General features: G+C 36.8%; 1 protein-coding gene across 1 annotated transcript; it reads left to right on the top strand.

The window, feature by feature from the left end:
* Positions 1–8,142: 8,142 nt before the first annotated feature.
* LOC105049283 (methyl-CpG-binding domain-containing protein 2) lies at positions 8,143–19,980 on the top strand. Its single transcript, XM_019851917.3, has 5 exons — positions 8,143–8,454; positions 10,272–10,861; positions 18,481–18,534; positions 18,693–18,856; positions 19,530–19,980. The coding sequence occupies exons 2-5, from the start codon at positions 10,293–10,295 to the stop codon at positions 19,766–19,768; spliced, it is 1,026 nt and encodes a 341-aa protein (XP_019707476.2). The 5' UTR covers positions 8,143–8,454; positions 10,272–10,292; the 3' UTR covers positions 19,769–19,980.
* Positions 19,981–26,704: the final 6,724 nt, after the last annotated feature.

Genomic DNA, 26,704 nt, shown 5'->3' with positions numbered 1-26,704 from the left:
TACTTTCAATAATAGTGCTGAATATGAAGTCCTAATGGTAGATCTCAAAATGGCAAAAGAGCTCGGAGTCAGAAGATTAAAATTTTTTACAGACTTGCAACTTGTCGTCGGCCTAGTTCGGGGTCAATTTGAAGTCAAGAATTTCATAATGGCTCGTTATCTGTAGAATGTCAAAAATCTATTCAAAAATTTTGAAGTGCTTGAAGTGCTCTAAATTTTTAGATCAGAAAATATCCGAATTGACGTTTTTTCGCACCTCGCCACTTTAGGCTTTCCCGAACTAAATCAGAAGATATTGATTGAATAGTTGGATAGGCTCAACATCGAAGTGCTCTCTATATTTTAGGTCAGTCATGAGCCAAGTTGGATTGTTCTCCTCATAGATTATATATTTAAAAAGATTCTACCTAATGATCCGATCAAGGCCAGAAGTATTAAAAGACAAGCTCCATAGTATGTTCTTCAAGGAGGCCACTTATATAAAAAATCTTATTCTTTTCCTCTACTTCAATGCTTGACACTATCTGAAGCTGACAATGTACTTCAAAAAGTACATGAAGGGATATGTGAAAATCATCTGAGAGGTAGGTCGCTTACCTATAAAGTAATCCGACAAGGTTACTACTGGTCAACTATTCAAAAGAATGTAGCTGATCTTGTCAATAAGTACGACCAATGCCAAAAGTATGCTAATATTCAACATCAATCTACTACTAAGCTTATTTCTATTATCATCTTTTGGCCCTTTACAATTTGGGGGATAGATATATTGAGGCCTTTTCAAATAGCGACAGGCCAAAATTTTTTTTGATAATAACCATTGATTATTTCACAAAATAGATAGAGACAGAACCTTTAACCCAAATTACAGAGAAAAAGATACACAATTTTGTCTGAAAATCTTTAATATGCCGATTTGATTTATCTCGGAGCTATCCTTCAAAGTTTGAGGACAAGACTCATTGAAGCAAAAGAGTTCTGGGCTGAAGAGGTACACAGTGTACTATGGATATATCAAACCACGTATCAGATTCTGACAGGAGAAACTCTTTTTAGACTCACCTATGAAACTGAAGTTATGATTCTAATTGAGATTGACTTATCATCTGATAGAGTCAGAAATTTTCGTGAGGCAACCAATCCTGACCGATTGGGGACCGATCTAAATTTTTTTGATGAAATGAGAGAACAAGTCCGTATCAGAATGGTGGCCTATAAGCAGAGGATTGTGAAGTATTATAATATCCAGATGAAATCGAAATCATATTAGAAGGGTGACCTCATTCTGAGATGAGCGAAAGTTTCAAAGCTTACCGAACAAGGCAAACTAGCTCCCAATTGGGAAGGACCTTATCAAATTACTGATGTAGTTCACCCAGGAGCTTATAAAATTGAGAATTTAGATGGATTTATTATTTTTCATACTTGAAATTATAAAAATCTTAGAAAATATTATTATTGAAAATATTCTAACAAGCTTTTCTTATATGTCATATTTTTTTATTTATCGAGATTCGATCCTCAAATTGGTGAAGCCCCTGGAGGCACAAATAGAGATAAAATCTCCTAAATCCAATCTTCGAATTGGTGAAGCCATGAAGGGCATACATATTAATCCAAATTTTAATCCAATAAAGTCTCGAAGGACATATATATTAATCCGAATTTCAGTTCGATAGAACATCGAAGGGCGTACATATTAATCCAAATTTCAGTCCGATGGAGCCCCGAAGGGCATACATATTAATCTAGATTTCAGTCTGGTAAAGTTTCGAAGGGCTTACATATTAATTCAGATTTCAGTCCAGTAGAGCCTCGAAGGGCATACATATTAATCCAGATTTTAATCCAGTAGAGCCTCGAAGGGCACATATTATTCTAGATTTTAATACGATAGAGCTTCGAAGGGTATATATATTAATTCAAATTTCAGTCCGATAGTTCGGTAGAGCCTCGAAGGGCATACATATTGATTCAGATTTTAGTCTGGTAGAGTCCTGAAGGACACGAGTACTGATTTGGATTTTAATCTGATAGAGCCTTAAAGGGTGCGAGTACTGATTCGGATTTCAGTTCGCTAAAGCTTCAAAAAGCACGAGTACTAATTCGAATTTCAGTCCAGTGTCACCTCGAAAGATGATATTACACCCTGAAAGGTGATATTATTATGGATTTCAATCCAATATAATCTCGAAGGGCTTGATCCCCCCGTCAACCGATGAGTTTTGTGCCGACCATGAAATTGAAGTGATATTACATCAGTCTTGAACCAGTATGATACTATATTGATTTTGGAGTGAGATTATCTCTGAACTCTTGAAAATACCGATCTCTGAATCGAATCTTAAACTTAATCCATTCGAGGTTATATAAATAAACATACATTTGAATCTTGATTTTTAATTAATTAATGATGGGTAAAGTTAAAGTTATCAATTTTTGATTCAGTTGAATTATAAAGACATATATGATTATTTTATCTTGATAAGCTATGAAATTTGCTAGAATGTGCACATCAAATCATGATGCCTGAGAAAATATTTCTTGCATTGATGTAAAAAAAAAATAAAAGGAAAAATCCATATCGGGTTCATATGTTCCAAAATAGAAGAAGACCTGTATCAGGTCAATACATCCTAGAAGGAAGAAAAATCTCTATCGGATAATTACTGGTGAATTGGAACCTTTCTTGGTTGATTCCTCTTTAGTCCACCTCGGTTCCTCAGCAACATCAGTGGTAATGAGCCCTGCGATTGTGGTGGACTCTAATTTCTTGATGGCCTTGGGAACCTCAGTCTCTACTGGAGGCACAATAGATATAGACTTCACAGTGATGGCCTTAGTTATACTCACTTCAGTAAGAGCCCGACCTGACTCCTTAGCTGGCTCCTCTGCTGCTTCAGTGGGCGACTCGAGATCCCCCTTTATGCCATATCAATGGCCACCTTCGAAGTGATCTTGGAGATATCTATCTCAGGATATAATTTTTTGATTAAATTGCGGCACTGACTGAATGCATAATCATATGCACCCTTAGAGCTCTCAGATACTTCCTCTTCGAATTCTTCGGAGGTCTTGTATAACTCCACCGCCTTATCCTGCTCCTATTTAATTTACCTCTTCAAAATCTGATGGCCTTCTCATGAGCGTCATTGGCCTTCTCCGCCTCTTTAAGCCTCGGCTCCAATTCTATATTCTTCTCGGCCAGAGTGTGCAGATCGAAAATCTTCTTCTCTTGGTCATTGATTTTTCATTGAAGGTCCAAGAGATTCTGATTCTTCTCCTTCAATGCCTTCAGTTTTTCTTCAAATTAATTCTTGAGTCCCGTAGCGAGTTTGAACTCTTTTTTTTTCTCCTTCTGAAGAATGATTAGATTGACATCCATGGTTTCTTTATTTTTCAACAAGTAAATCATGTTTTCATATATGACTTTGAAATCAACGGTGACCTGCAAGACAAAGGTTCAGATCGGTCACCTACTGAAAGAAAAGAAAAAAAAACTTACATACATGAGGTGCTCGAAGCCATGATTAGCAATCTCCTCTGGGTTGTTTTTTTAGCATGCCTCCATATCAACGATCGCATCACTGATTCGAAGAGATCGCGGCCCAATCGAGAGTGCTCCAAAAGTAACATTCTCATCATGGTGTCTCCCTCGATCGAGCTTGACAGAGCTGCGGAAGCTGTGGTCGGCTTGCATCCAGCCTCCTTAGAAGGAGGCATAGGTTGGGCATTGTAATTTTTTATCCTCACCAAAGCAGATTGACGAGGTGGGGGCTCAGTGATAAGGCCCGAGAAGAATTTTGTGATCTCTGGGAGGTGTCACTTCTCCCCGAGTTGGCTGGAGAAGGGGTCGCAGAAGAAGATCGAGACGACGCTTGAGCAAGAGGAGGTTCCGTACCTTTGATTCTCTTTGGTACAGGGGCGGTAGTAGATGGTTTCGACTGGTCTTTTCTCTTTCTATCTTCCACTCTTTTCGGATTGATTCTCATTTCTGCATCAGACATATATTTCAGAATAATGGAGATGGAAAGAAAGGATAAAATTGAAAAGTGAAATACTTCGGTCTTATTTGGAGGAGAATAAAGACTGATACCAGCATCATACAGTGTCTGATCATTTACCAAAAAAGATAGCTTGGGTGTTTTAGTGGTAATCAGGATTGAATGAGTCACCTCATACCCGAAGAGAATCTCATCTTTGGAATTATATCGGATATTCGGACGTCCCTAAGAAGTCCTAAAATCCCATGGAATAGGAGTTCGGACGAAGAAAAATAGCCTTTCCAGTCGTGAATTCAAGAAGAAAGATCATATCTAAACTTATAATTTTTCCGAGATAAAAAGTATCACCAATCCTTCTCACTTAGATACCTTTTCAAAAGGATCAGAGACCTAAATAAGGATATTCTAAGATTTATGTGAAAGAAATTATACATGATTATGAACACTATGATCATTCTAATTGCATTCAGAGTTATTTGGATAGGGTGGACCCTATAAAAATCAAAAATATTATTGAAAAAGTGATGCAATGGAAATCGCAGACCGGATCGAAGGAACTCATCATAGAAGGCTATGCTTGGGGGGTTCAGAAATCCGACCTTCCGGATCCAACGCTATCATCTCATATTCGTTGGGTACATCATATTTTTCTCTTAAGATTATGATGTTCTCTTTAGTCAAAATGGATCCTCTATTTTAGACCAAGATAGTCCATAAGACCATGCATAGAAGATTTTGCGCTATGATCCGAACTTTCCTCACCTATAGAACTGATTTCGGGGTTCTCCTGAAGTGGATTTTCTATCTTAATAGCCAATAAAGGCTAGGTCAACCTAATTTGTAAGCCATCTACGGTCTCTTTCCCCTCTCTACCTCTCTTGGACATGTTTCCGAAGAAAAATGGAAAGAAAAAATGAAAAGAATTGAAAAAGGAAGAAAGGTTGCCCTACAGTTGAAAGAGAATAGATGAGAGAGGATCAGTACCTAAAAGGGACAAGTGAAATCCTCTCAAGGGATGAAGAATGAACTTCTTTCCTCCCTTTTTGATGAAGTTTTTCGCTATTTCGATGGTTGTTCAATGCAGAGAAGCCTCTGAAAATAATCCGACAGCACTTCGTGTGGTAACAGCAGAAATAAACAGTGATCAGAAAGCAAAAATCTTTTATAGGCGAATCGATGGCCTAAATTGACTGGCCTTATTACTGATTTGCAACATCCGATGCTAATCCAACAACTCGATCAAACGATGGTTAAGTACGTTCCCCCTCAGTTTTATCCGTGCCCAAATTGATAAGCCAATCAGGTGTCGACAAATGGCGTACTCTTATTTGACATTTTCAAAGCACTTATCCAAGGAATGATGGCAAAGATTCGACGGATCATTCTCTGAAAGGTCAAGTCTCTTTTTTTTCAATCAAGTAATTAATTTTGATATTCTCGAAGTGTGGTGCATTTATTCGACAATATCAATATGAAAAGCCCGAGATAAAGCATGAAGATAAGATCTCCTGATCGATAAAAATCAGATTAAAAATAAGCATGAAGATAAGATCTCCTGGCCAATAAAAATTGAACTAAAAAGAGTATGGAGATAAGATCTTCTAGTCGATAAAGACTGAACCAAAAATAAGTACAGAGATAAGATCTCTTGACCGGTCAAAACTGAGTCAAAAAGTAATATAGAGACGAGATCTCCTGATCAATAAAAATCAGATCAAAAATAAGTACGAAGATAAGATTTCTGACTGATGAAATTGAGCCAAAAAGCGAGTACGGAGATAAGATCTCCTGATCGATAAAAATTAAATCAAAAATAAATATAGAGATAGATCTCCTGACTGGTGAAAACTGAGTCAAAAAGCAGCATGGAGATAAGATCTACTAGTCGATAAAAATCAGATAAAAAACTCAAACATGGAGATGAGATTTTTTGATTGATGAAACTGAGCCAAAAAGTGAGTATAGAGATAAGATCTCCTGATCGGTAAAAATTAGATCAATAATTCAAGCATGGATTGATTGATAAAAATTGGATCAAAAACTCAAGCACGGAGATAAGATCTCCTAACCGATAAAAATCGAGCTAAAAGACAAATACGGAGATAAGATCTTTTGATCAGTTTAAAATCGAGACAAAGAGCAAATACGGAGATAAGATCTCCTAGCCGATAAAAATCGAGCTAAAAAATAAATATGGAGATAAGATCTCCTAGTCGGTTTAAAATCGAGATAAAAAGGATGATTCAGAAATAAGATATCTTGACTGGTAAAATTCAGTCTCGATGGTGGACATCTCCCAAACTAGTGAAAATCTAACTTTATGAAGATATTTTTACTTCCTAATTTGATCTAAAAATTATCACTTCGGACATAGAAAGTGGAGGGCAAAGTGTTGGTGTACTAAACCAGCCTCAAGTCACATGGCATTATTATAGGAGATCAAAGAGATATCAATATCAAAGCATCAGATTTTAGCAGATTAATTTACTGATTAGAAGATTCAGTTCGGTATTTTACCGACCTAAATACAGGACATCCTAGTATTCTATCTGGAATGACATCCCAGCTGACAAAGAATATTCAGGTGGGATATTTATCGACCTAAATTTCGATACCTTCTATATCTAGGATGACTATTATGACGTCTCTATTGCACCTCGGTAATATACCGAAGTAAACTATTATAGTGACGGACTTAATCATTTTACGAATACTCACAGTGATTTCTACAACCAAATCATAGCTGGCCATGATCTTATATATAGTTGGCAGGTATAGCAAGATATGATCTCATGTCCAGTTCATATGCACAACTGTACGCCAGCTTACTTACAGGTGGCTCTCTAATCGCCTAGCAAACTCCTCTAACGGTCTAACAAACTCTGAAACGGCCTTCTCAACCCCCTCTATAAATACAGGATCAGAGTTTTTCATCGGTAAGTTTTATTCTCTGAAACTGGAGAAGATCTACCAGTAGAAAATTAGGCCAGAATCTTGGCTCCTACACAGTTCTCTTTCTGTTCCATTCGATCTCTCTTGTTCTCCCATTCTTTTTTCATTCCTGTTCTCAAAGCTCGAACTGAGTTAAGTATTGAAGAGTCAGAAATTAGAGAATTTTTATCTGATTTTTTGATTAATTTTATAAATTAAAAAAATTTCTATCAGATTGTAAGGATCATTCCAACTAATTTTATTCGATTAATCAGTCCTATTCTAAATTTTGAGTCAGGCATAATGGAATCAAAATCATAGAATCATGGGCTGCTGGATTAGACATATATTTATAACTATATAAAAATATCAATCCATTCAAAGCTGTTTCTGGATAATTATAAATAAAGCCTAATCCATATGGTTTTGGTGTTCTATCTAATTCATGGATCCCATAAATTTTGTCTAATCATCTAAATAATTTTAAATAAAAAAAAAGCCAGCGTGCATTGGCATGAGAGCTGTCTGATTGTTATGACTATTATTTAGCTATTTTATATTTATTGCATATATCATCCGACAGAAAAAATTAAAAAATTATCAATCATCATTAGTCACTCTTCTTGTGTTGTTTCGATCAAACAGCGATCCAAATACATGGGCCAGCATGGTAGCCCTCCCCTGAACTATCCTGTAATACTTAGTTTTTGGTAAAGTTAATTATTGAGACTTTGTAATAACAGGAGCTTGTAATTATATCTTACTATTAGATTGTAAAAATATTTTAAAAATAGCAATATGAACAAACCATGCTCTCTTAGATGGTTGTCTCATAACTTCTTTACTAATAAAAATTATACAGCAAAAGGTAGCCAAATGGAGCGTCGAGAAAGTTCTAATGCAGTAAAGCATGTGGAAAATTTGGAGAAAAGAAAGATATAATAACAAGTAATAATATCAGGCATCGAAAAACGTTAACGGCCGTTACATCACACCTACGGTCTCCATCACCTTCGGCTTGTCAAAATTGAGGTCCACGTGGCGAGATCTCTCCGTCGAGGTGGCATGGGTACGTACCTGGGTCGGGTCACTTCGTGGAAGGCAGGGGGACATCCGGACATTTCCCGTTCGTGCAGATGCCAGACTCTGTCTGTTTAGTTTCAGACAGGCGATCCCAGTTCTCTCCTTCGTTATCGAGAGAAGAATAAATACCGAGGTGGGATACAGACACCGCCGCATCCCCCCCTGGAGGAGGAGAGAAGCGAAGCGAAGCACCGCAGCGCCTCCGTGTCTTCTGATCCGATACGACGTCTCGCCACCACCTCTCCTTCCACGGGAGGGAGAAATTGAGAAGGGCGGAGAGGGAGAGATCCCTCCTTTCTCCTTGTCGGATCTCGGGGCGAGCGATACGTCTCCAAGATCCACGCGCTCGGATAGTTTGGATCGCCGGCCCGACTGTCGATTTGTCTGCCGGCGCTTCCCGATTCGCGGGAATCGATCGCGACGTCGATCCGCGGAGGTGCGTGCTATTTTAGATGATTTCTTGCATCATATCTTGCATTTATCTCATAATATGTGATTGGGTGGGTTGTCGCGTGTTTTGGTTTCGGATGGTGCGTGCTGTTGGTTTTTAACGGTGGAGTGTGGGCTTCTTTAGGGAGATTTGATCTTGCCTTTATTTGCCTTTCGGATTTAGGTATAAGCTGTTATTTTTGCCCGGCGAAGAATATTCTTTTTCGGATTTAGGTATAGCTGTTATTTTTGTCTGCCGAAGAATGTTCTTTCTGGATCTAGCTGCCTTTCTGCTTTTAGGATTTACATGCAGCTAAAAAATTAAATATTTTTCTCCGTTTTTTTTCTAAGTTATTTATATTTTTATTTATTTGTTATTTTCTGAATTCTCTCTGTGGTTTACGAATTAAACACATTTGTGGTCGAAAAGGAAACAGCACAATTGCAGGAGTTTCGACTGGTTTTTTTTATAAGAAGGCTTCGTAATGTAATTGTTTTGCTTTTGCGTTTTAAGATGGTTGATGATGGGACAGCAGCGTTGATTGCGATTTGTGAGTAAAGATAGCATCTTCGATCATTTATAGATACTTTTTAAGATCATATTTCTTCTTGAGTAAAGATAGGATCTTTTATCATTTTAGAGATGCTTTTCAACATCTTATTTCTTCTTGCCGGGGATTTCTTTTCCATTTCCAGCTGCAGCCTTGACATTCCTATAATTGTCTATACGAAGTGTGATCCTTTCATGGTGTAAGTATTAAACATTATAAAGGGCTTTTAACTTTTAGAGATTAAGCAGCGATAATTTTTGCAAGTAATCAAATAGAGCTGAAGAAAGCATACCGAAGAAAATTCTTGAACCATATGAGGCAAGTGACAGGATGAGTTCATATAGTATGGACATTTCTTATGAAGATGATGATGTCCTAAAGTGAATGAGGCTTGGACCTTTTGGGGAAATTGGTTCCTGATTATGCATTTGAGATACATTGCTTCATCCAAGGTGTATTTTAGATATGCGAATGATTGTCTCTGTCACAAAGTAGCTTGCAAAAATGTGAGATAAAGCTTGTTGGCAGATATATATATGATCAGTGATGGGGATTGGTGCTTTGTTATGAACAGATATTTGAAGACTACTAGGACGTGGGATCGCAATGTTTATGTCTACAATGCAGTAGCATCTTTTGTACAAGACTAGAGAAAAATTAGATTGTAATTGCAGCTATGGAATCGACTAATAAAAAGTAGATTGCAATTGCAGCTATGGAATTGACTGATAGCATCTGGTATGATGTCCGGCACTAAGTTTTAAGGGTAAGAAATGGGTATCTGGTTGAGAATATGAAGTACAATGGTTCCTTGAAGTCTCTATAGGGCCAGTGCAGTATGTTCAATTGTTTTGTACCAATTGACTAAGCATTCCACTAAATCCTGGCAAAATTGGATAACTCTTATTCATTGAGTCAGAGTTGATATGCATCAACTTAGCCATATTGTAAGCCGAGAAGTTGGGATGGAAAAGAGACACTGGAGGAATGACGATGCCCTGTTGTCATAATTAAGAATGTCATAGGGAATATAAGCAGAAATGCAGTTGAGGAACAATTTAGACTATTAGAATGTTTGCCTATGGAAATGTAATTTCTTCTTGCAATCAAGCCATGCCAGTGAAATCCAAGCGTCTGCTTGATTCTCTCTCTCTTTTTTTTTTCCCAAACCTGTTTTCAGTTTCCATATCATAATTTTTTTGGGACTGAATATTTTGTTTCCTGCAGAATTCTCCAACTCGTATCTGTGCAATCTCATGGTTTTTGATAACAGGTTTTGGGAGAGTTAGTTCAGATGCGGTCAAATCCAGAAGATGCTCTCCATAAAATTAATAAGGAATATCCTACATCCCCGCAGCCTTCGAAATGTAGCCGTAAAAGGTCATTTAATAACGCTGAGGTCGATGCAGAGACTGGTGGTGATAAATCTGTCGATAGTGCTTCAAAGCAGTTAGTGCTTTACAACCCTGGTACAAGTGATGCAGGTCAAGATGCTTTTATGGTTACCAATTACACAGAGAATCATATCTCGTCATTCCAAAATTTTGGAGCACCAAATTCTTCTAGCCGAGTTTTACCATCTGTTGGGGCATTCACTGTCCAATGTGCTGCTTGTTTTAAATGGAGGCTGATTCCAACAAAAGAGAAGTATGAAGAAATTCGTGAAACTATCTTGCAAGAACCCTTTATATGCGAACGAGCTCGTGAGTGGCGGCCTGATATATCATGCGAAGATCCTGAAGATATATCTCAGGATGGTAGTAGACTCTGGGCAATTGATAAACCTAACATTGCTCAACCTCCTCGTGGCTGGGAAAGGTTGCTTAGAATCAGAGGTGAAGGAAGCACTAGATTCGCAGACGTGTATGTCTTTTTTCTTGTTCATTTTTTATCTTTCATAATTAATTCGCTAGCCCTCATTAAAGAATTGCTTGTTATTTTGAATTGAAAATTTATACTCTATCCCTTTTAAATATACCTCTGCTGTCCTTACCATGTATCAACTTTCCCACAGTTGTAATTTGTCAAAGGCAGACCTTAAAAGCATGCAAATCTTTTGATCCACAGAATTAGAAGTAGGAAAGCTTTTTACTATTTTGCAAGATTTTTAGAAAAATGTGGTTGCTCTTTTGCTATATCTTGAAAATTGTTTTATGGAAATATAATTGCTGCTGTATATTGGTTTCCTATAAGTACTTGCTTCTTTCATTCTATGCATTATGTATACGAATATTCTTCTTCTTTTATGGAAGTCTAGGTCTTAAAACAAATTCGCGTCTTGTATTTGCCAGTTATTTCATGAGGTAATTAAGCTGGCTTTGACTTTGCTCTGCGTTTGATATCTGGTGCTTTAATGTCATGCGACTCAAGTAACACATTGTATTAGAACCCAAAATCTAATCTACTGCATCACAGACATTTGAGCAACCTGTATAAGTTGTCACATATTGGAAGTTGGAAATAATTCATATGGATATCAAATCAAAGCATGTGCAGGCTCATGAACATCGATGGTGCATATAAATAGCATCTTGTAATCTTCAGGTTTGTCATCTTTGGTTGGGACTTGAAGAGTCATACATACTTTTCATTATAAAACCAATAAACAGAAAAAAGATGGATTGTTTTGTGAAAGAATCTTTGGACCCATAAAAAGTAGAATTTGTGCTTGTGGAAATTATCAAGTGATCGGAGCTGAAAAAGAAGACCCAAAATTTTGTGAACATATCTCATTAGTCACATAAGAAGTGTATGCTTGGAGTAATCTGGTGAATCACTAGTTCATGGTAGATGAATTCAGTCTTCTGTAGGCTCGTGTTCTATGAACTGTGCAAGAATTGATATTTGTGCACTTGAGCTAGTAAACTCTTTATTGCATCAAATAAATGATATAGATAATTCAAAGTTGAAAATATTTCCTCCATTTATAAGCTTTATTGCATTTAACACAGCCTAGTCTTCGAAGGCATTTGTGTCCCCAGAAGATAACTAAAATTTCACTAGTTTATATGCTTTATTGCATTTCTTGTAGGCTAGTCTCTAAGTGCCTGGTTGGATGCTGGAGCTTCTTGTCCATTGATAAGATATGTTTTAATCTATATATAGCCAAAGAAAGAGGAGTTTGATAAGAAGTTATGTAATGGGAAGGGAATGTTTAACAATAATGGGAAACCTTGGTCCTTGACAGTATGTGGATGGGGAAGAAAGACTAAGGGATAGATGATGAGGTTCTCTCTTCTCCAACTTATTATCTACCCCTCCTTCTGGTGTCTACTGCCCGACCTTTATTGTTCATTCGCTTTTGACTGGTGTCCCCTTCAGGATGGTCATGTTCACAAATGACCTTGCTTTAGTTTGACTGACCCGATGAGGGAAATCCCAACAAGAATGGTAAATCAAACCGGCTCAATGGGTTCAAAGCGCTTGTCCTTCCGGCCTGCAACAAACACTCGCTCGGAAAAGGGCTGGCTTTGACTATCACTATCCCTTTTGCAACGGAAAGTGATCTCTCTGGATGGATCAAGATAGAAAGAGTTGTCTTTTATCGCTATGAGCTTTCCGCTTTCAGTAGACTGACTGGACTTGCTTGAAAGAACTAGCTCTACTTCCAGCTATAAGGAGCTCGACTCTAAAATAGTTTACTTAAAGACTGAAAATTTTCGAGCGGTTTGAGTTACGACTTCCACTGGCATCTGACTCGCTGGCAATACTGACTTGAACCAGCTCCCACTCATTTTTAGGAAAAGGTTCGGGAGGAAAGGAAAACAATAGAGGGATCCGAATTGGACCTAAATAGGAATGACATGAAAAGAGTCTTTTCCAAACCCTATCTCTAAGGGGGTGACATCGATATATGATGGGAATGAAAAAAAGAAAAAAAAAGAAACTCATGATTGGTGTGGATGGGAACATCTGCTAATGAAATTTTTCCAGAAAGAATTGTCTCATTTCCTTCTTCCTTCTTTCAAACTCATTCACTTCAATGGTTGGTTCTGAATGCCGCATCGCCTAACTACTAATCCTTTTTTTTTTTTTTAAGGAATCATGTCCTCCGGATGGCTCTGATCTCTATTCTTCCTCCTTTCCAACCATTTCTCTCTTACTTTAGACATTGATTAGGCCTTATCTACTGAATAATGTAGCCCGCCTTTTAAACATGCCCCAAGGGTGTTTGGGCCTGATAGAATAAAACTATTATAGCATCATAACTCTTTAGTCCATTTGAGTTATGCCTTTTTATTTTTCTATTTGGAATCTTTGTGCATTTTATTTTTGCACTAGAATGCTAGCCATTTTCCGATGTAGTAGTCTAGTGGTGGTTTGACTTGTTTGCCACTTATTAATTAGATAATCATTGTTCCAAGATCAATCTAACATTACAATGGTAGAAATCTACTAATAAAATATGCTAAGATAAATTAAAATGCGTTGATAAGGTGGATGTTGAAAGATTTTTTCTCTCGATATTACAGTCTGAAATTTGTAAGTGGCTTCTCATAGCTTGTAAGATGGCATTGTTGTCATACATGATAAGTAGTGCTACTCTACCCTTCACATCATGGATCGTGGGAAGATAGGTGCTACTAGGTTTTGATGAATGCCTTTGCCATTGTGCATCACATGGGCCTACTATTACTAGGCATGGTAGGTAGTTTGATCACTCCTCCCATGCATGGATAGTTGTAACCGCTGGCCAACCTTTCCTTGCATTTCACTCCACTTTAGATCTCATCTTTGGCTGATAGGTCTCGCCCTCATTGGCCTGTACCTTTTGATGTTTCGTCCTGCACCTCTTTTGGTGTATTGGCCTTTTGATCGCAGCTCGTCTAGATGTGGTGCAAATAGTGCTATAAATTCTTTATTCTAGTTATCAACTTAGTTTATAGTGTCATGGTTGTTAGGATTGTATGGTGGTCCTGATGTCTCTTCTATGGGCTTTAGGGATATCAAGTTCACCCAAAGAAGTAATTTCCTACATGGTTAATAAGTTATTCCTAGACTAAAATCACTGAGGCTAATCGACTTATTGTTGGTTAGAAGTGAACCTTATAAACGATGGGGATATATATTGTTTGCTCTACTCTTCGTGGACCAAAATCACCCAGGTTTGCTTTACTACAAGTAGAGAGAATGTATATTGTTTGCTCTACTCCATCTTTGTTTGATTATTTTTCTCCACTTGTATGCATGAAAATCAAGGTTTTAGATCCCGTAGAACGGGGCTGTCCCGATTTTTTCATAGATTTGGTTGTGCCATTGAACCGTCCCTTCCTGAAACTTGGGATAGGGAATGCCCCAAGATGTGTCAATTGGGATGGTGGGACAATCGCAGGACAATCCTATCCCAACACTAGGGATGGTATGCCATCCCACTGTCCCACAGGGCGTCGTACTGGGACTTGTGTCCTTGATGAAAATGGTATTGGAGTGTGTCCAATTGCCATTATGGTGGAACAAGTAACTCATTAAAGCAACGTTACGTTTCCCTCTAATGTGAGATTTGAATCAACCAATCTGTGCAAAAGTAAATACTATTTTAGACATTTGTTGCCAAAAAGATTTTAACTTTAGAAGCAAGATTTGCTAGTTATCAAGGGGCCTCAAGCCATCTTGTGCTAGATATTTTCTTCTTGTTGGAAATTGTGATATTTCCCAAAAAAAACCATGAAATACACTATGTGCTATGGACCTTTTGGCCCATCCTTTCCTTTGTATGATATGTGCTATGGACCTTTTGGCCCATCTTTTCCTTTCATGAATCGAGAAGAAAAGGAGTTTATTAAAGTTCTTCTTGGTGCAAAATTATATATGAGAGAAGGGTCAATTAGTGATGATGAAGCACATCAAGATCACATGTTATAGCCACACAAGCTTATTATTGATATTTAGGAGAATTACTTTGTGGATTATGATGAATCTTTTCCTTGAGTTGAAATTAAGGGCCTTCATTATGATAATATTGTTAAAAACTTGTCATTTGATGGGTTGGAGGCAGATCTGAAAAATTCTTCTTCAGTCACCGGTTTCCAGCTTTGAGGCCTATAAGTCACCTTCCATGAATTAACAAGAAATTAGTCCTTTTCATCACAAATGTGGATATGAAATTAGATTGCATCAATGATGACGAATCATTGCTTGACTTTTGAACATTTGATATTCTTTCTAAGTTCGTTAAGACTATCAGTTGTTTCTGGAAGGATCGCATGGTGGGCTTTGCCATCTCCTATCGTGAATCAAAGATGAGATTGTTCATGATGATGGGGTTGTCGGTTATCTGCTATCGATGATAAATTGCAAGGTAGTCGAAAGCAATGTAGGTTGGATTTCTTGGATGCCCGGATATATCCCCACTACCTAGGCACCTAATGCTTTTTAGGATGCTATGAGAGGTGGCCACCATAATGCCAAGGCAAGTGCATAGGCAAAGTTCCTAGCCATCTATAAGCTGCTTTATTACTAGGGGATGCCTATTTTTAGATTTATTGGAAATTTTAAATTTTAGATATCTTTACACACACACACACATATATGTATGTATATGTATGTATATATGCATGTATGTATGTATATAGTGTTGGGATTAAGTTCTTGTTTCGTCTCTGTCCAGCTTGGAGGTATCATCCCAGACTGAAAAGAGATTGTAACCTTGGACACATCCAGGATTCCAGATCTTTCTTGACTAGGTCATCTTGGTCTGCCAGACTGGGATGATTGTCTTGCCATTCGGGATGATCTGGCATCTTTGAGCACCAAGTTTTTGAATTTATTTTTCTCTTCATTCTTCTTGTTAATGGTCATCCCTGTCCATCTTGCGTCATCCTTGTATTATATTGACCTCACCACGAGCCAAAGTGGGCCCCATTATCATCATTTTAACCTTAGCAAAGTATATTTACTTGCTACTAATTTGGGTTAATTTAATAGGTCTTGGAGCGTAAGTTTCGAAGCACTTGAAGATGATCTTTCTTTAAGACCACAACCATCCCGAATCTATAAAATGACAAGCTGCCCTCTCTTAATTCTAGACCCTTATCTCCATTTAGCGTAGTGTTAACCATAACCAACAAGGAAAAAAGGAAAAACATGGAGGTTAGGGCTATTATTTGTGATAATTTGATTATACAATGCTATTATTTTATTTTTTTAAAAGTTTTTCAGGATTTTTAAAGGTAGGCACCCACCTGGCTGCCTAGGTTTTCCACCTAGCCATTTAGTGGGGCGACCGTCTTGGCATTTTGACAGGTTTCCAACTTTATGACCTGTGAATTTATTGTTCAAAACCATGTAAACAGGTTTTGATAAAATTTGTTGTTCATGATGGATGCTTTCCAAGGTACATGGTTCATGACAACATGCTCCTGAGTTTTTTATTAAATATTCAACATCATTTAGAATCCATAACAGCCATTTTTTGATTTGATGATCTCTTTAATGGGTCCACAGAGGGAAGCATGTGGACCCATCATTGTAGTTTTTGTAGCGTATGGACAAGCAATATATAATGTGAGATCTGCTTATCATTTCATTGGGGTAGAAGTTTTTCTATGTACGGTTGTGGAGAGAATTCAAGAAGATTGGTCAAGAGGTCAATTAGTCTTATAAAGCTGAAAAATCATATTAAGATGGATGAATGCAGGCTGATCCCCAAGAGATGATTAAAGGATTAACATAATATGGTTTAATTTTGAAGAAGATAGTGCACACACAAATTTTTGTTTGAAGTTATTTTTAGATTGAAATCTGTACTATGGAATAATGTATCACCAAAATTGTTCCCATGGAAGTTAGAAACTGTTAGGGTATGCCTACCATATTATGTTATCTGGGTTTGGTTTTTATTGACATGGGAAGATAAGCGGCAAAGTTGACAGTTATGCCAAATACTTAGGGAAACTTATAATTTAGAATTTTAGCTTTTTCGGTGTCCTCTGGGAATGCATGGGCTAGCCTGAACACTCAAATAAAAATTGTCTCATCCATGTTGTAGCTCAGGTCATAGTTATTGCTGATGAATGCATTCTGAAAGAGAACTCTACTCAGCTCAACTAAGCCTGGATCCCAAGTTAGTAGGGTTGGCTACGTGAATCCTTTTCCTCCATTCCGCTCCGTTGAGGGATTTAAAGAAATAAAACAGAACTTACATTGTAATTCATAACAAGTGCAAGAAGCTCTAACTTTGACGTAAAAATTTAATTAATTAAAAAAATCTTAAGGGGTCATGTAAAACTCTATGTATATTATGATTCTGAATTCTATCAAGGGGATGCGGAATGAGAGTTAATGTTATCATAACAAGGCCATAAATATGAAGCTTCAATATTCTGGAGGCTTAATTTGAGGAATCTCAGGATGCATCAATCTGGATACCAGGCAAAATTTGATCTTATGAAAGCAAATGAGTTTTGTAAGAACCTTCAATTATTGGTTTCTACTGTCTAGATGTTTAATATTTTTTTTAATGGTTTAAATAATTTGCATTCTATTAAAGAGTAGGCTCTCTTAGCCTTTTACTTTGTGCTTAAGTGAAATCATTTCCTTTTTAATGTGCAGTGTCATGGCTTGTGTTGTTCATGTTCCCTTAGTTTGCTGGACTTGTATTAGATTTTACCAATGTCATGGTAGCTTTTTTTTTTTTTTTTTGATGAGTGGAGGGGAGTTGATTTTGGCAGTGTGGGAGGAATTTATGGAATTATCCTGCAGGCAAAAGAGATGTAGGTGGTTGCTCTTATTAGGTTAAAGAATGTGGCATGCACAAAATTAGAGCGTCCTTCAGGATTTTCCTAGTTTGGGCCTGCCTTTTTGGGATTTAAAATTAAACTTACTGACAGCTGTTAGAAACCCTGGGTCTTTTTGCATTAGCCAGTGATAATGGTGCAATTATGTTGTCAATTCTATACTAATTCACGTGTCATTACTTCATTAAGACCATGAATACGAGCAATGCCATTGCTCACTTGAAGTATGGGTTGGTATTCCCAATCTTTACTTCTCTATTATATTGTTCCATATGTTCACAGATAATATTACTAATTTCGTCGACTGAAAGGGTTACCATGAGTGTTTTTTTATTCTCTTTGAGAAGCAAAGGCAAAAAATAATGCCTAAACTGTAAACTGAAGTAAAAGCAAAAATGCTAATTTATTATTTCTTCCATGGCCCCTAGACCTGTCCATATTGGCAGAAGCAAGTTTTCTTAAGGGTTTCTTTTTTCTCAAAGAAAACTCTGTTACACCTGTGATGATGGCTTATTGAGATTTTTTATTTTGCAAGCCTTGATTTGTTGTCGATTTTCTTTGCTTTTTAATCTTTATATTAATATGTGCACATGTTAAATTATTTATGCACGAAACAGGTGACACCCTCGGAAAATTTTATTTCTATTGTTATTTTTCATGGCAAGCATGGAATACAGTTTAAAATTATGTATGCAGTATTGGTAATGTAATTTGAACTGTTAAGTAATCACTCTGATATTTTTCCAGGTATTATGTCTCTCCATCTGGGAAGAAACTGCGGTCAATGGTTGAAGTTGACAAGTATGAGTGAAGTTTCTAGCATTCATGCTTAGTAAAATGTTTCAAGATTGTCAATTATGCCTTTCTATTCTTGATTCTTTATGTTCTGGCTTTAATTTGGATAGATTCGCATTCTGTTTGATTTGTGAGCATGTTGTGCTTGTTATTGGACTTGGCAGGTATTTGAAGGAACACCCAGAGGATGGTATCAATAGATCTCAGTTTTCATTTCAGATCCCTAAACCTCTGCAAGAGAACTATGTGAGGAAACGTTCTTCACGTGTAATAAATCCTTGTGATGCTGCTGGTTTGGGATTGCCAAGCCCCCTTGAACCTGAAGAAGGTATGTGAATGCACTGGAAGTTACTGAAGTTTTTGTGTTCTTTCAAAACCGCCTACTGCAGAATTGTCCTGCAAGATCTCTGTGCTCTTGGTATTTTCAGCAGTGAATAAGTTGTTATACCAACTTTGGGGTTTTGCGATCTAACAATTGCCTTAATTGCTGTGGTATCTGCTTTCTAAGATATGGCTTGTTTATCTTAGACAAATGTTCTGTGATTATGGTGGGAGCTGAAAGGGCAAGGGGAGAACCAATTCCAAGTCCAACTATAACTTGTTGGCATGTAATCTCCATGCGGTTACTTGGAAAGCGCTTTGTGGTTTAGAAATTCTTTATGTGGTGTTGTATCTGCAGATAAAAGGTCCTTGGAACCAGCTTTATCATCTCACAATGTTGTTTTGGTACTTTTCGTCAGTTCATAAAATTTGTATTGTTCATCTTTTTCGGTTGCCAGGTCTCATTATACCTCACAAGTATTTTCATGATATTTCTGGTTTTTCTGTGTCCTTCCGACACATTTATCTGTATACTGTCAGATTTTGATGACATATTAATAAAAGATTCTTTTTTCTTTTTGCTTGCCAACTTCTAGGATTGAACTTCTTGAACATTGACTTACAAACACGCTTCTTGTTGCCAGACATGCTAATTTTGCGCATGGTTGTTCATGATGCAGTGAATCCCCTATCTTGGGCGGCTCCCCCTACTCAGAAGGAGCTTCAGAGTGGTGGACTAGGCTCATCGATTCCTTACCATGAGAGGCCCGGGTGTTCCCCTCCGAATGAACCTCCAGCAAAGAAGAAAACAACTAAGTCTTCATCCAGAGATATGTACAATAGTTCCGTTTGCGATCAGCCGAAGATAAAGTTAGAAGATGCGCAACAATCAAGAAATGCCTCTTCCTATGAGCTGTAGTTCACCATCTGCTCTTCTTTGCTGCTGTTTTTACCGTTTTCTTTTACTCTAGGGTAGCAAAGGGAGTTATGCATAAAAACATATAGGCAGGGAGAACATGCCTTTTTGTTAGCTTGGTTCTAGAATGCTCAAAAGTTTTGCCAAAGATAAATACCAACATATATATGATATCCCGACTATGAATGGAATTACAGCAATTTAATTGCCTTGCACTGTTCCTGAGCTGATTGTTGGTTGGATGGTAACTTTGATGGTTCATGTTTTTAAGAGCATCGGATTTTCTTGTTCTGCGGGGCCACTTTGAACTGCGAAATATGGGTTAAAAGAAGTGCTATTGTTAAGCATTTTGCATTGAAGAACAGAATGATTTAGACGTCCCAATCCACATGTCAATTTACCTATGCAACATGCTGATGCAAAGAATAAAGTTGTAGCAGAAGTAAAAATAGAACAGAATTTTGCTGGCTTTACACTTTGATAAGCTTCAACTGATTTCAGCTCATGACGTGTATATATGGGAGCAGAAGCATGGATAGCTCTGTATTTTATCTGATTAAAGGTTGCTCTTTTGTTACTGGAGTGATATATGCTCATTTTTTGCTGTTTCACTCTTATGTTTTTGAGAATTGAACGACAAGGAGTATTTGAGGTGTTAAAAAATCACAGCCGATGTTGACTTAAAAAATCACAGCCTACCATGTATCTTTTATGAAAGCAACCTGGAGACATCTTTTGCTGAAAGTGCAAATCTTGCAAGGTGCAAGTGGGTGGCAATTAGGCATCCTTCAGTGATGCAACATTTTTCTTTTTAAAATAATCTCCTTTGTGATACAAATTACTAAAGTTCATTTACATAAAAATCTTTGTTTTATTAGAAATATATATGTATCTTATTTTCAATTATTTAATATTGTTATATGAAAAAAAAAAAAAAATACATGCATAATTATTGTGAACTGTATAATATTAATTTTGTATTAATATTAGAAATTAAGGTGTTATCATCTTAATTTTTGAACTGTTAGTATGATGTAGGTGACGTGGATCAATATATTTTATTTCTTAATATGGGTTATTGTGGTAATTTTTGATGAAGTATGATTTTTTTTTATCTTTTTATATCAAGGAGAAGAATGTAGTCATGCTATCAAGAAAAATTCTGATCATTATAGATGTTTTCTGATTTTTTCCTTTAAAAATAGGAGAAAAAAAATTTCAAAATCTTATAACCATGTAATATGGGATAAAATTATAAATAAATAGATTTTTGATAATATCAATGTCATGGTAATTGGACAAACATGTAGAATTATCTCTTAGCAATATTTATTATTTTTTAAAAAAATATTAGCAGAGATGTAGAAGAAATATTTTTAGTATATACTATAATAATTAGATAAGAATTTGAAATTATACATTAATATCTATCAAAATTACATGAGAGCACATTCTAAAAATATATAAATTGAAATCTACTTATAAGATTCATTACGTCCATTTTTAAATCTCAGATATTTCTTCATACTTCTGATTATCTTATTTTATATCTCTCTTTATTACTTAATTTGATGGCACTATCCACTTTTCGAGAGAAGAAGCAAAAGATTGGGATGATGAAATATATTAAAAAAATGAAAAAAAATAATATTCTACGTATTGCATAATTTATTTGTGAGACTAATATTAATATTATTAAAATTTTGGATATAAATATTAATAGTGGATGAGTAAAAGTTAGAAATCAATTGTTACCATTTTAATTTTTGAGTTGTTAGTATGATATATATAATATGGACTAACATGTTCTGTTTCTTAGTAAGGGTTACTGTGATAATTTTGATGAAGCATATTTTTTTTTTGTCAAGAAGAAAGAATGTCGTCATGTCATTAAAAAAAATTTGATCATCATAGATATTTCTTTAAAGATAGGTCGTAGGAGAAAAAGATATTTAGATCTTTTAACCTATGTAATACGAGATAAAGTTAAAAAAAAAATCTGACAATATCAATATCATAGTAATGAGATTAATATATAAAATTATGAAAAAAATATTTTTTATACTATGAAGTTTAGGAGATACTAGCAATCGAGTGATCCAAGTTTTATATTTGATAATTTAGTTAATATTGTGGCAAGATCAATTAAAATCAGAAAAATGGACAGATGGAGCTCAATGCCATTTATTCATGATTGTCACGTGACCGCACGTGTCCCAAATTCTCCCCCATCGACTTATCTTTGAGCTTTCCTCTCTTCCGTGACTCATTTGATGCTGAGTCGATTTTCATCTCTTCTTGCCCATCCTTTCCTTCTCTTCTGGCCTAATCACGAGGACAACCCCCATTTTTCCTAGATGTCGACAAGCCCTCCCAGATCTCGCTCTACCTTGATCAAAACTCACCTCGAGTGTAGGTTTTTCGGATGAGAACCACCATACCGGACAGGCATCAATCATCGAGGGTTGGCTGGAGCCCAGTCTATCGATCGCCTGAGGTGGCAGCGCCCTACGGGGGGTATTGGTGGACAGCCCAAGGATGAACATTTCAGGGAAGATGGTGTTCCAGGGGCTGGAATGGAGCTTGAGCAGCTCGAGCAGCTTCAGTGGTGGCTCGAGGACCAAGTATTATGGCATGAACTGCTCCTACTCAACCAACGAAAGGTTCAATTCGATCCCCAACATCCATGTTTGCTCCCTTTATGGATCTTCTAAGTTTATCAGGTGTTCGGCTTTGTTTAGCTTTTCTCTCCACAAAAGGAGGAAGCATCCATGACGAGAAGCGGCAGCTATTGGAGTTTATCCAATTAACTCATCTACATGTGGCCCACACTAATAATGCATCGAAATTTATTTTACATATTTTAGATTGATCTGGATTCTAACTAAAGATAAATCTTCGATAAATTAATAAGAATATATTTGATAGTTTGATAAAATTTAAACTCTAGACAATCATTATGGATAACATCCATCTTTTAGTCTTTGTGATTAATTCAGATACTATTTCTGATGGACGAGGCACATTATAAAAGGACACCTCTTTATGGACTTGATCCAAACTCATCTGAGAGCTTGTGAGATCCTCCTATCGAAAATTTTGGAGTTGGATTTGGAAAACCAAGGTGTTGCTCACGAGAACACATCTAGTTTGATTCTTTGATAATTATAAGGTGCAATAATTGTAGCTGATTTGCTGAAGATCGTTCCAGGGTAAAAGAGAGATCCTGTACAATGCTTTAATGGCTTCATTTTTTGTAAATTTTATTGTCCCATAAATTTTTATATTGTGGTATCAAAGTTAGGTCTGTTCTCCTCCCAACAGCCATCAAGATCTGGGTCTGTTCTCGGGTCCTATAAAAAAAATTTATGAATTTTATTTTAAAGATCTAGACATATTTATTTATTTTTAAAAGGGCTGGAATACTATTTGAATAAATAAAAAAAATTAAAGAAAAAAGGAGAAGGCCGAGGCCCTCCTCCTATCACGGTGACCGGACTTCGATTGAACTCCGGCTGCTGCGGGGACAGGCCGACGGCGAGTCCCATGAAGTCATGGTGTCGGAGAAATTTCCTCCATTGAAGCAACAAAAAAAACAAAGGGAAGAAGAGGGAGGAACAGGGCCGACCGTGTGCCCTGCTCCTCACCCAGGATGGCTCACCGGTCTTTTGATGAGGATGGCCGGACCTCCGGTCAGCCGGCGCCGTCCATGCATAGCTACCGGCAACCCCCGAGAGAGAAAACAAAAAAAAAAAAATGGCCGGATCATCAGGAGAGGGAGATTGAAGAAAGAATGGCCGGATCGCCGGCATAAGGGGCCTTGACCCTTTGGGCGAGGGCGGCGGTCCGCCGATCAGTGGTTTCCGACGACGCCGACTGGTCTTTGGAGGGAGGAGCTCCGGGTTTGTGATCCCTCTCCATCGATTTGCATGAAAATCGGCCTATCGCCCGCATGCCAGCGGCCAGATGATCGCTGCCGGTGGTTGGGAAGGGCCGGTGACCCGCCGGCGGAACCCATGGGGTTTCAAGGGTTTTGATCAGGAAAACAGGAGAAAGGAGAGGTTCAGTGGGTTCGGGTTTTGGGTTTCAACCCGACAACCGAAACCCGCTTAGACCCATTTACTAATGAAGGGCACTTTTGCATAAAAGCCGCTAATAAGGAATATATTAAATAAGGGTCCTCCTAAAATTACATTTTAATTCTTGCATAAAAGTCCATAAACTTGCACTTTACATTTTTTATATGCTATTTAAATTATTTTATGCGAATAAAACATTACAGACCTATTATCATGTTCTTGATGATATATTCATCCATGTTTAGCATGTAAAGTTTATTGATACTATTTATAAGGAATTGAAGTTTTTAATTTTATTATTTTGATGGATCACCAAAATGACCATGAATTTTTAAAATCAAAATTTTTTATAAGGTATAATTTTAATAAATTAAATTGATCAATAAATTTTTTTAATAGTTTTATAATTGCATCTAAGCTACTGAAATGTTGATTCACTGTAAAGGAGTATCTTCATGTTCTAGGTTGAGACGGGTGAAATAGCAAATTCTATGTTAGATCGAGTAACATTTTTTTTATACCCAAAGATATAGTGTTTTTTGTATCCAATGTACATGTCCTATTAGCTTTACTAGTGATATGATATATCACTAAATGGGTATAGCCATTAGTGTAGATCTTGCAGGGATTTCATACATGCATTTCAAAAATTTTTAATAAAAGAATATTAGATTAAACTATTTAATCTACAAATACATGCATAAGATCTAATTTTAAAACTTCTACAAATGGATTTATAACATAAATTTATATGCATAAAAATCTGAATCCAGAATTACAAGCATTTGAATAAGAACAGCATTTAGTGATAGATCTAATCTACCACTTCTAGGGTTTCAAATCCAATATTTGAGCATGGGTAGTCGAACTTCACAATTGAAAACGTAGATCTGAAAGTTTTTCTGATCGTTCGCAGCCGCAAAAGTCCGGCTCTACGGATGGTCCACACGAAGTCTCGAACCGATCAGCCCTCCGGGGAGTGCTAGCTCGCACAGTCGGCTTCTGATGGCAGATCTGATTTATCTCTTCCTTTGATTGCCTCAAACTTTTTCGATATCGAAGATGGATCAGAGAAGATGCTGGATGGTAGAAAAAAATCTGATGAAGACTCTCTTCTCTTTGGTTTTCTCTACCCAAAATCCTAGAATAGTTTTAGGTCGCTCACCTGAGAGAGATTGGTCTCCTCTTTTGTTCACACCAAGGAAGAAGGAAACCATCCAAACCTCATGTCCAAAAAAATTTTCACCCCTCTTTCTCTTTGTATCTCACGTGAAAAGATCTCTATGTTTGGGCATAAAATTGTGGCCCTTTTATGGTTATTGTACAAAACAGGTAAGACGGATAAGGCTGAAGTTTGTTACAATTCAAATCATTTTGAATTTTAATTTGACTCTAATTTTTTCTCACCCTTATCTGACTTAAAGAGAGACTTACCAGAGAAAATTGGGCATGGAAATCAATCGGAAAGACTTCCTTTTCTTGCACATAATGGGTGCCTTTAGAAGAAGCCGACATGTGGGAAGATAGGGATAAGGTTTCAAGTTGAAATTCAAACTATTTTGAATTCAAATCAAAACCAACCAAATCCTATCTTAATGGATGACAAAAGAAGAATTATCTTCTAATTTTCTCATGCACAAACTGATTTTGTACGATGAGAAAAAGGCATGAAACAATTTTGGGTGTCGTATGGGAGAGAGTCCCATTCATTTGGGACTCTAGGTTTAACCAATTGGATTTCTTTCAAATCCAATCCAATTAGATCCAAATAAAATATGATGAACCTAATCTAATTAGGCTCCTATAACTTAATTAAATCTGATCAAATTAATAAATTAATTAAGTCATAGATCCGATCAAATCAGGATCATTTCTCCCTTACTGATTAGGTCATCTCATAACCTAATCAGACCTGACCTGATTGAATCCAATTCAATCAGACTTGATTCAAACTTTAATGCTTAATCAAATTGAGCTAATTAGTGATCTAATCATAATTAATCCTCTATTAATGATAGAGTTCAAGTCTAGTGGGACTCTTCAGCAGAGTATCCATCCAGTGGACTCTTCACCAGAGTTTTGTCCACTGGAACTCTTCATATTAGTCATGTGATCAGAGAAAATTCTAATGTATGTGATCCCATAGGTTTGAACCTAAAACGGTAGCACAAGAACTGATTCCTGTATCAATCAAAGTAACCATCTAGCAATGTACCCGACGTTGGATAACCGAATATATGCAAAGCAATACTCAAGAACCTATTTAGATATAGTTACCGTATAATTCATCCCTTTAACCCTTGATGCTAGGATAACTTAGAGTTTAAATTGTCAACTCTTAACAGTAATCCATTATGTGTCTCAACTGATAAATCTTGTGACTCCTCACAAGGATTGTCCTGATCAAGGTCTTACTAAATTGAAATACAAAGCATTCTCTCCAATCTCTTGGAGTGGTTAATTTTATCTTGACTCACCACTACTTCACAAGTACTTGACTTTCCCAAAAATTTTCGATCTTGAATTAAAAATTCAGATAGTCTGACATCAAAGCAAGTGAGTTGCTTACAAGTCACCGTGGTGATCTCAGATCGGAGGGATACTTATACCATATCCTTCGAAGTGACTCTTGATAGAAAGTACTTGAAGTTGGTCACGTTTAGTAAAATGTACCCCTATATTTCATCTGCATGCCATACCAGCGTCTCCATGCTTTTGGTTAAGAGGACAACTAACTATATGGTAATAACGATGTACACTTATATGTCTATCTCCTAGTAATAGCATATCATTTGATCGCGAACTCATTTAAGGACTAAATGATAAATCTTTCTTTATCGATTTAAAATAGTCTAAGGAC

Source organism: Elaeis guineensis, chromosome 7, assembly GCF_000442705.2.
Source record: "Elaeis guineensis isolate ETL-2024a chromosome 7, EG11, whole genome shotgun sequence".
NCBI classification, from domain to species: Eukaryota; Viridiplantae; Streptophyta; class Magnoliopsida; order Arecales; family Arecaceae; genus Elaeis; species Elaeis guineensis.
Note: the sequence above shows the minus strand (reverse complement) of the source record. Positions and strands in the feature narration are given on the sequence as shown.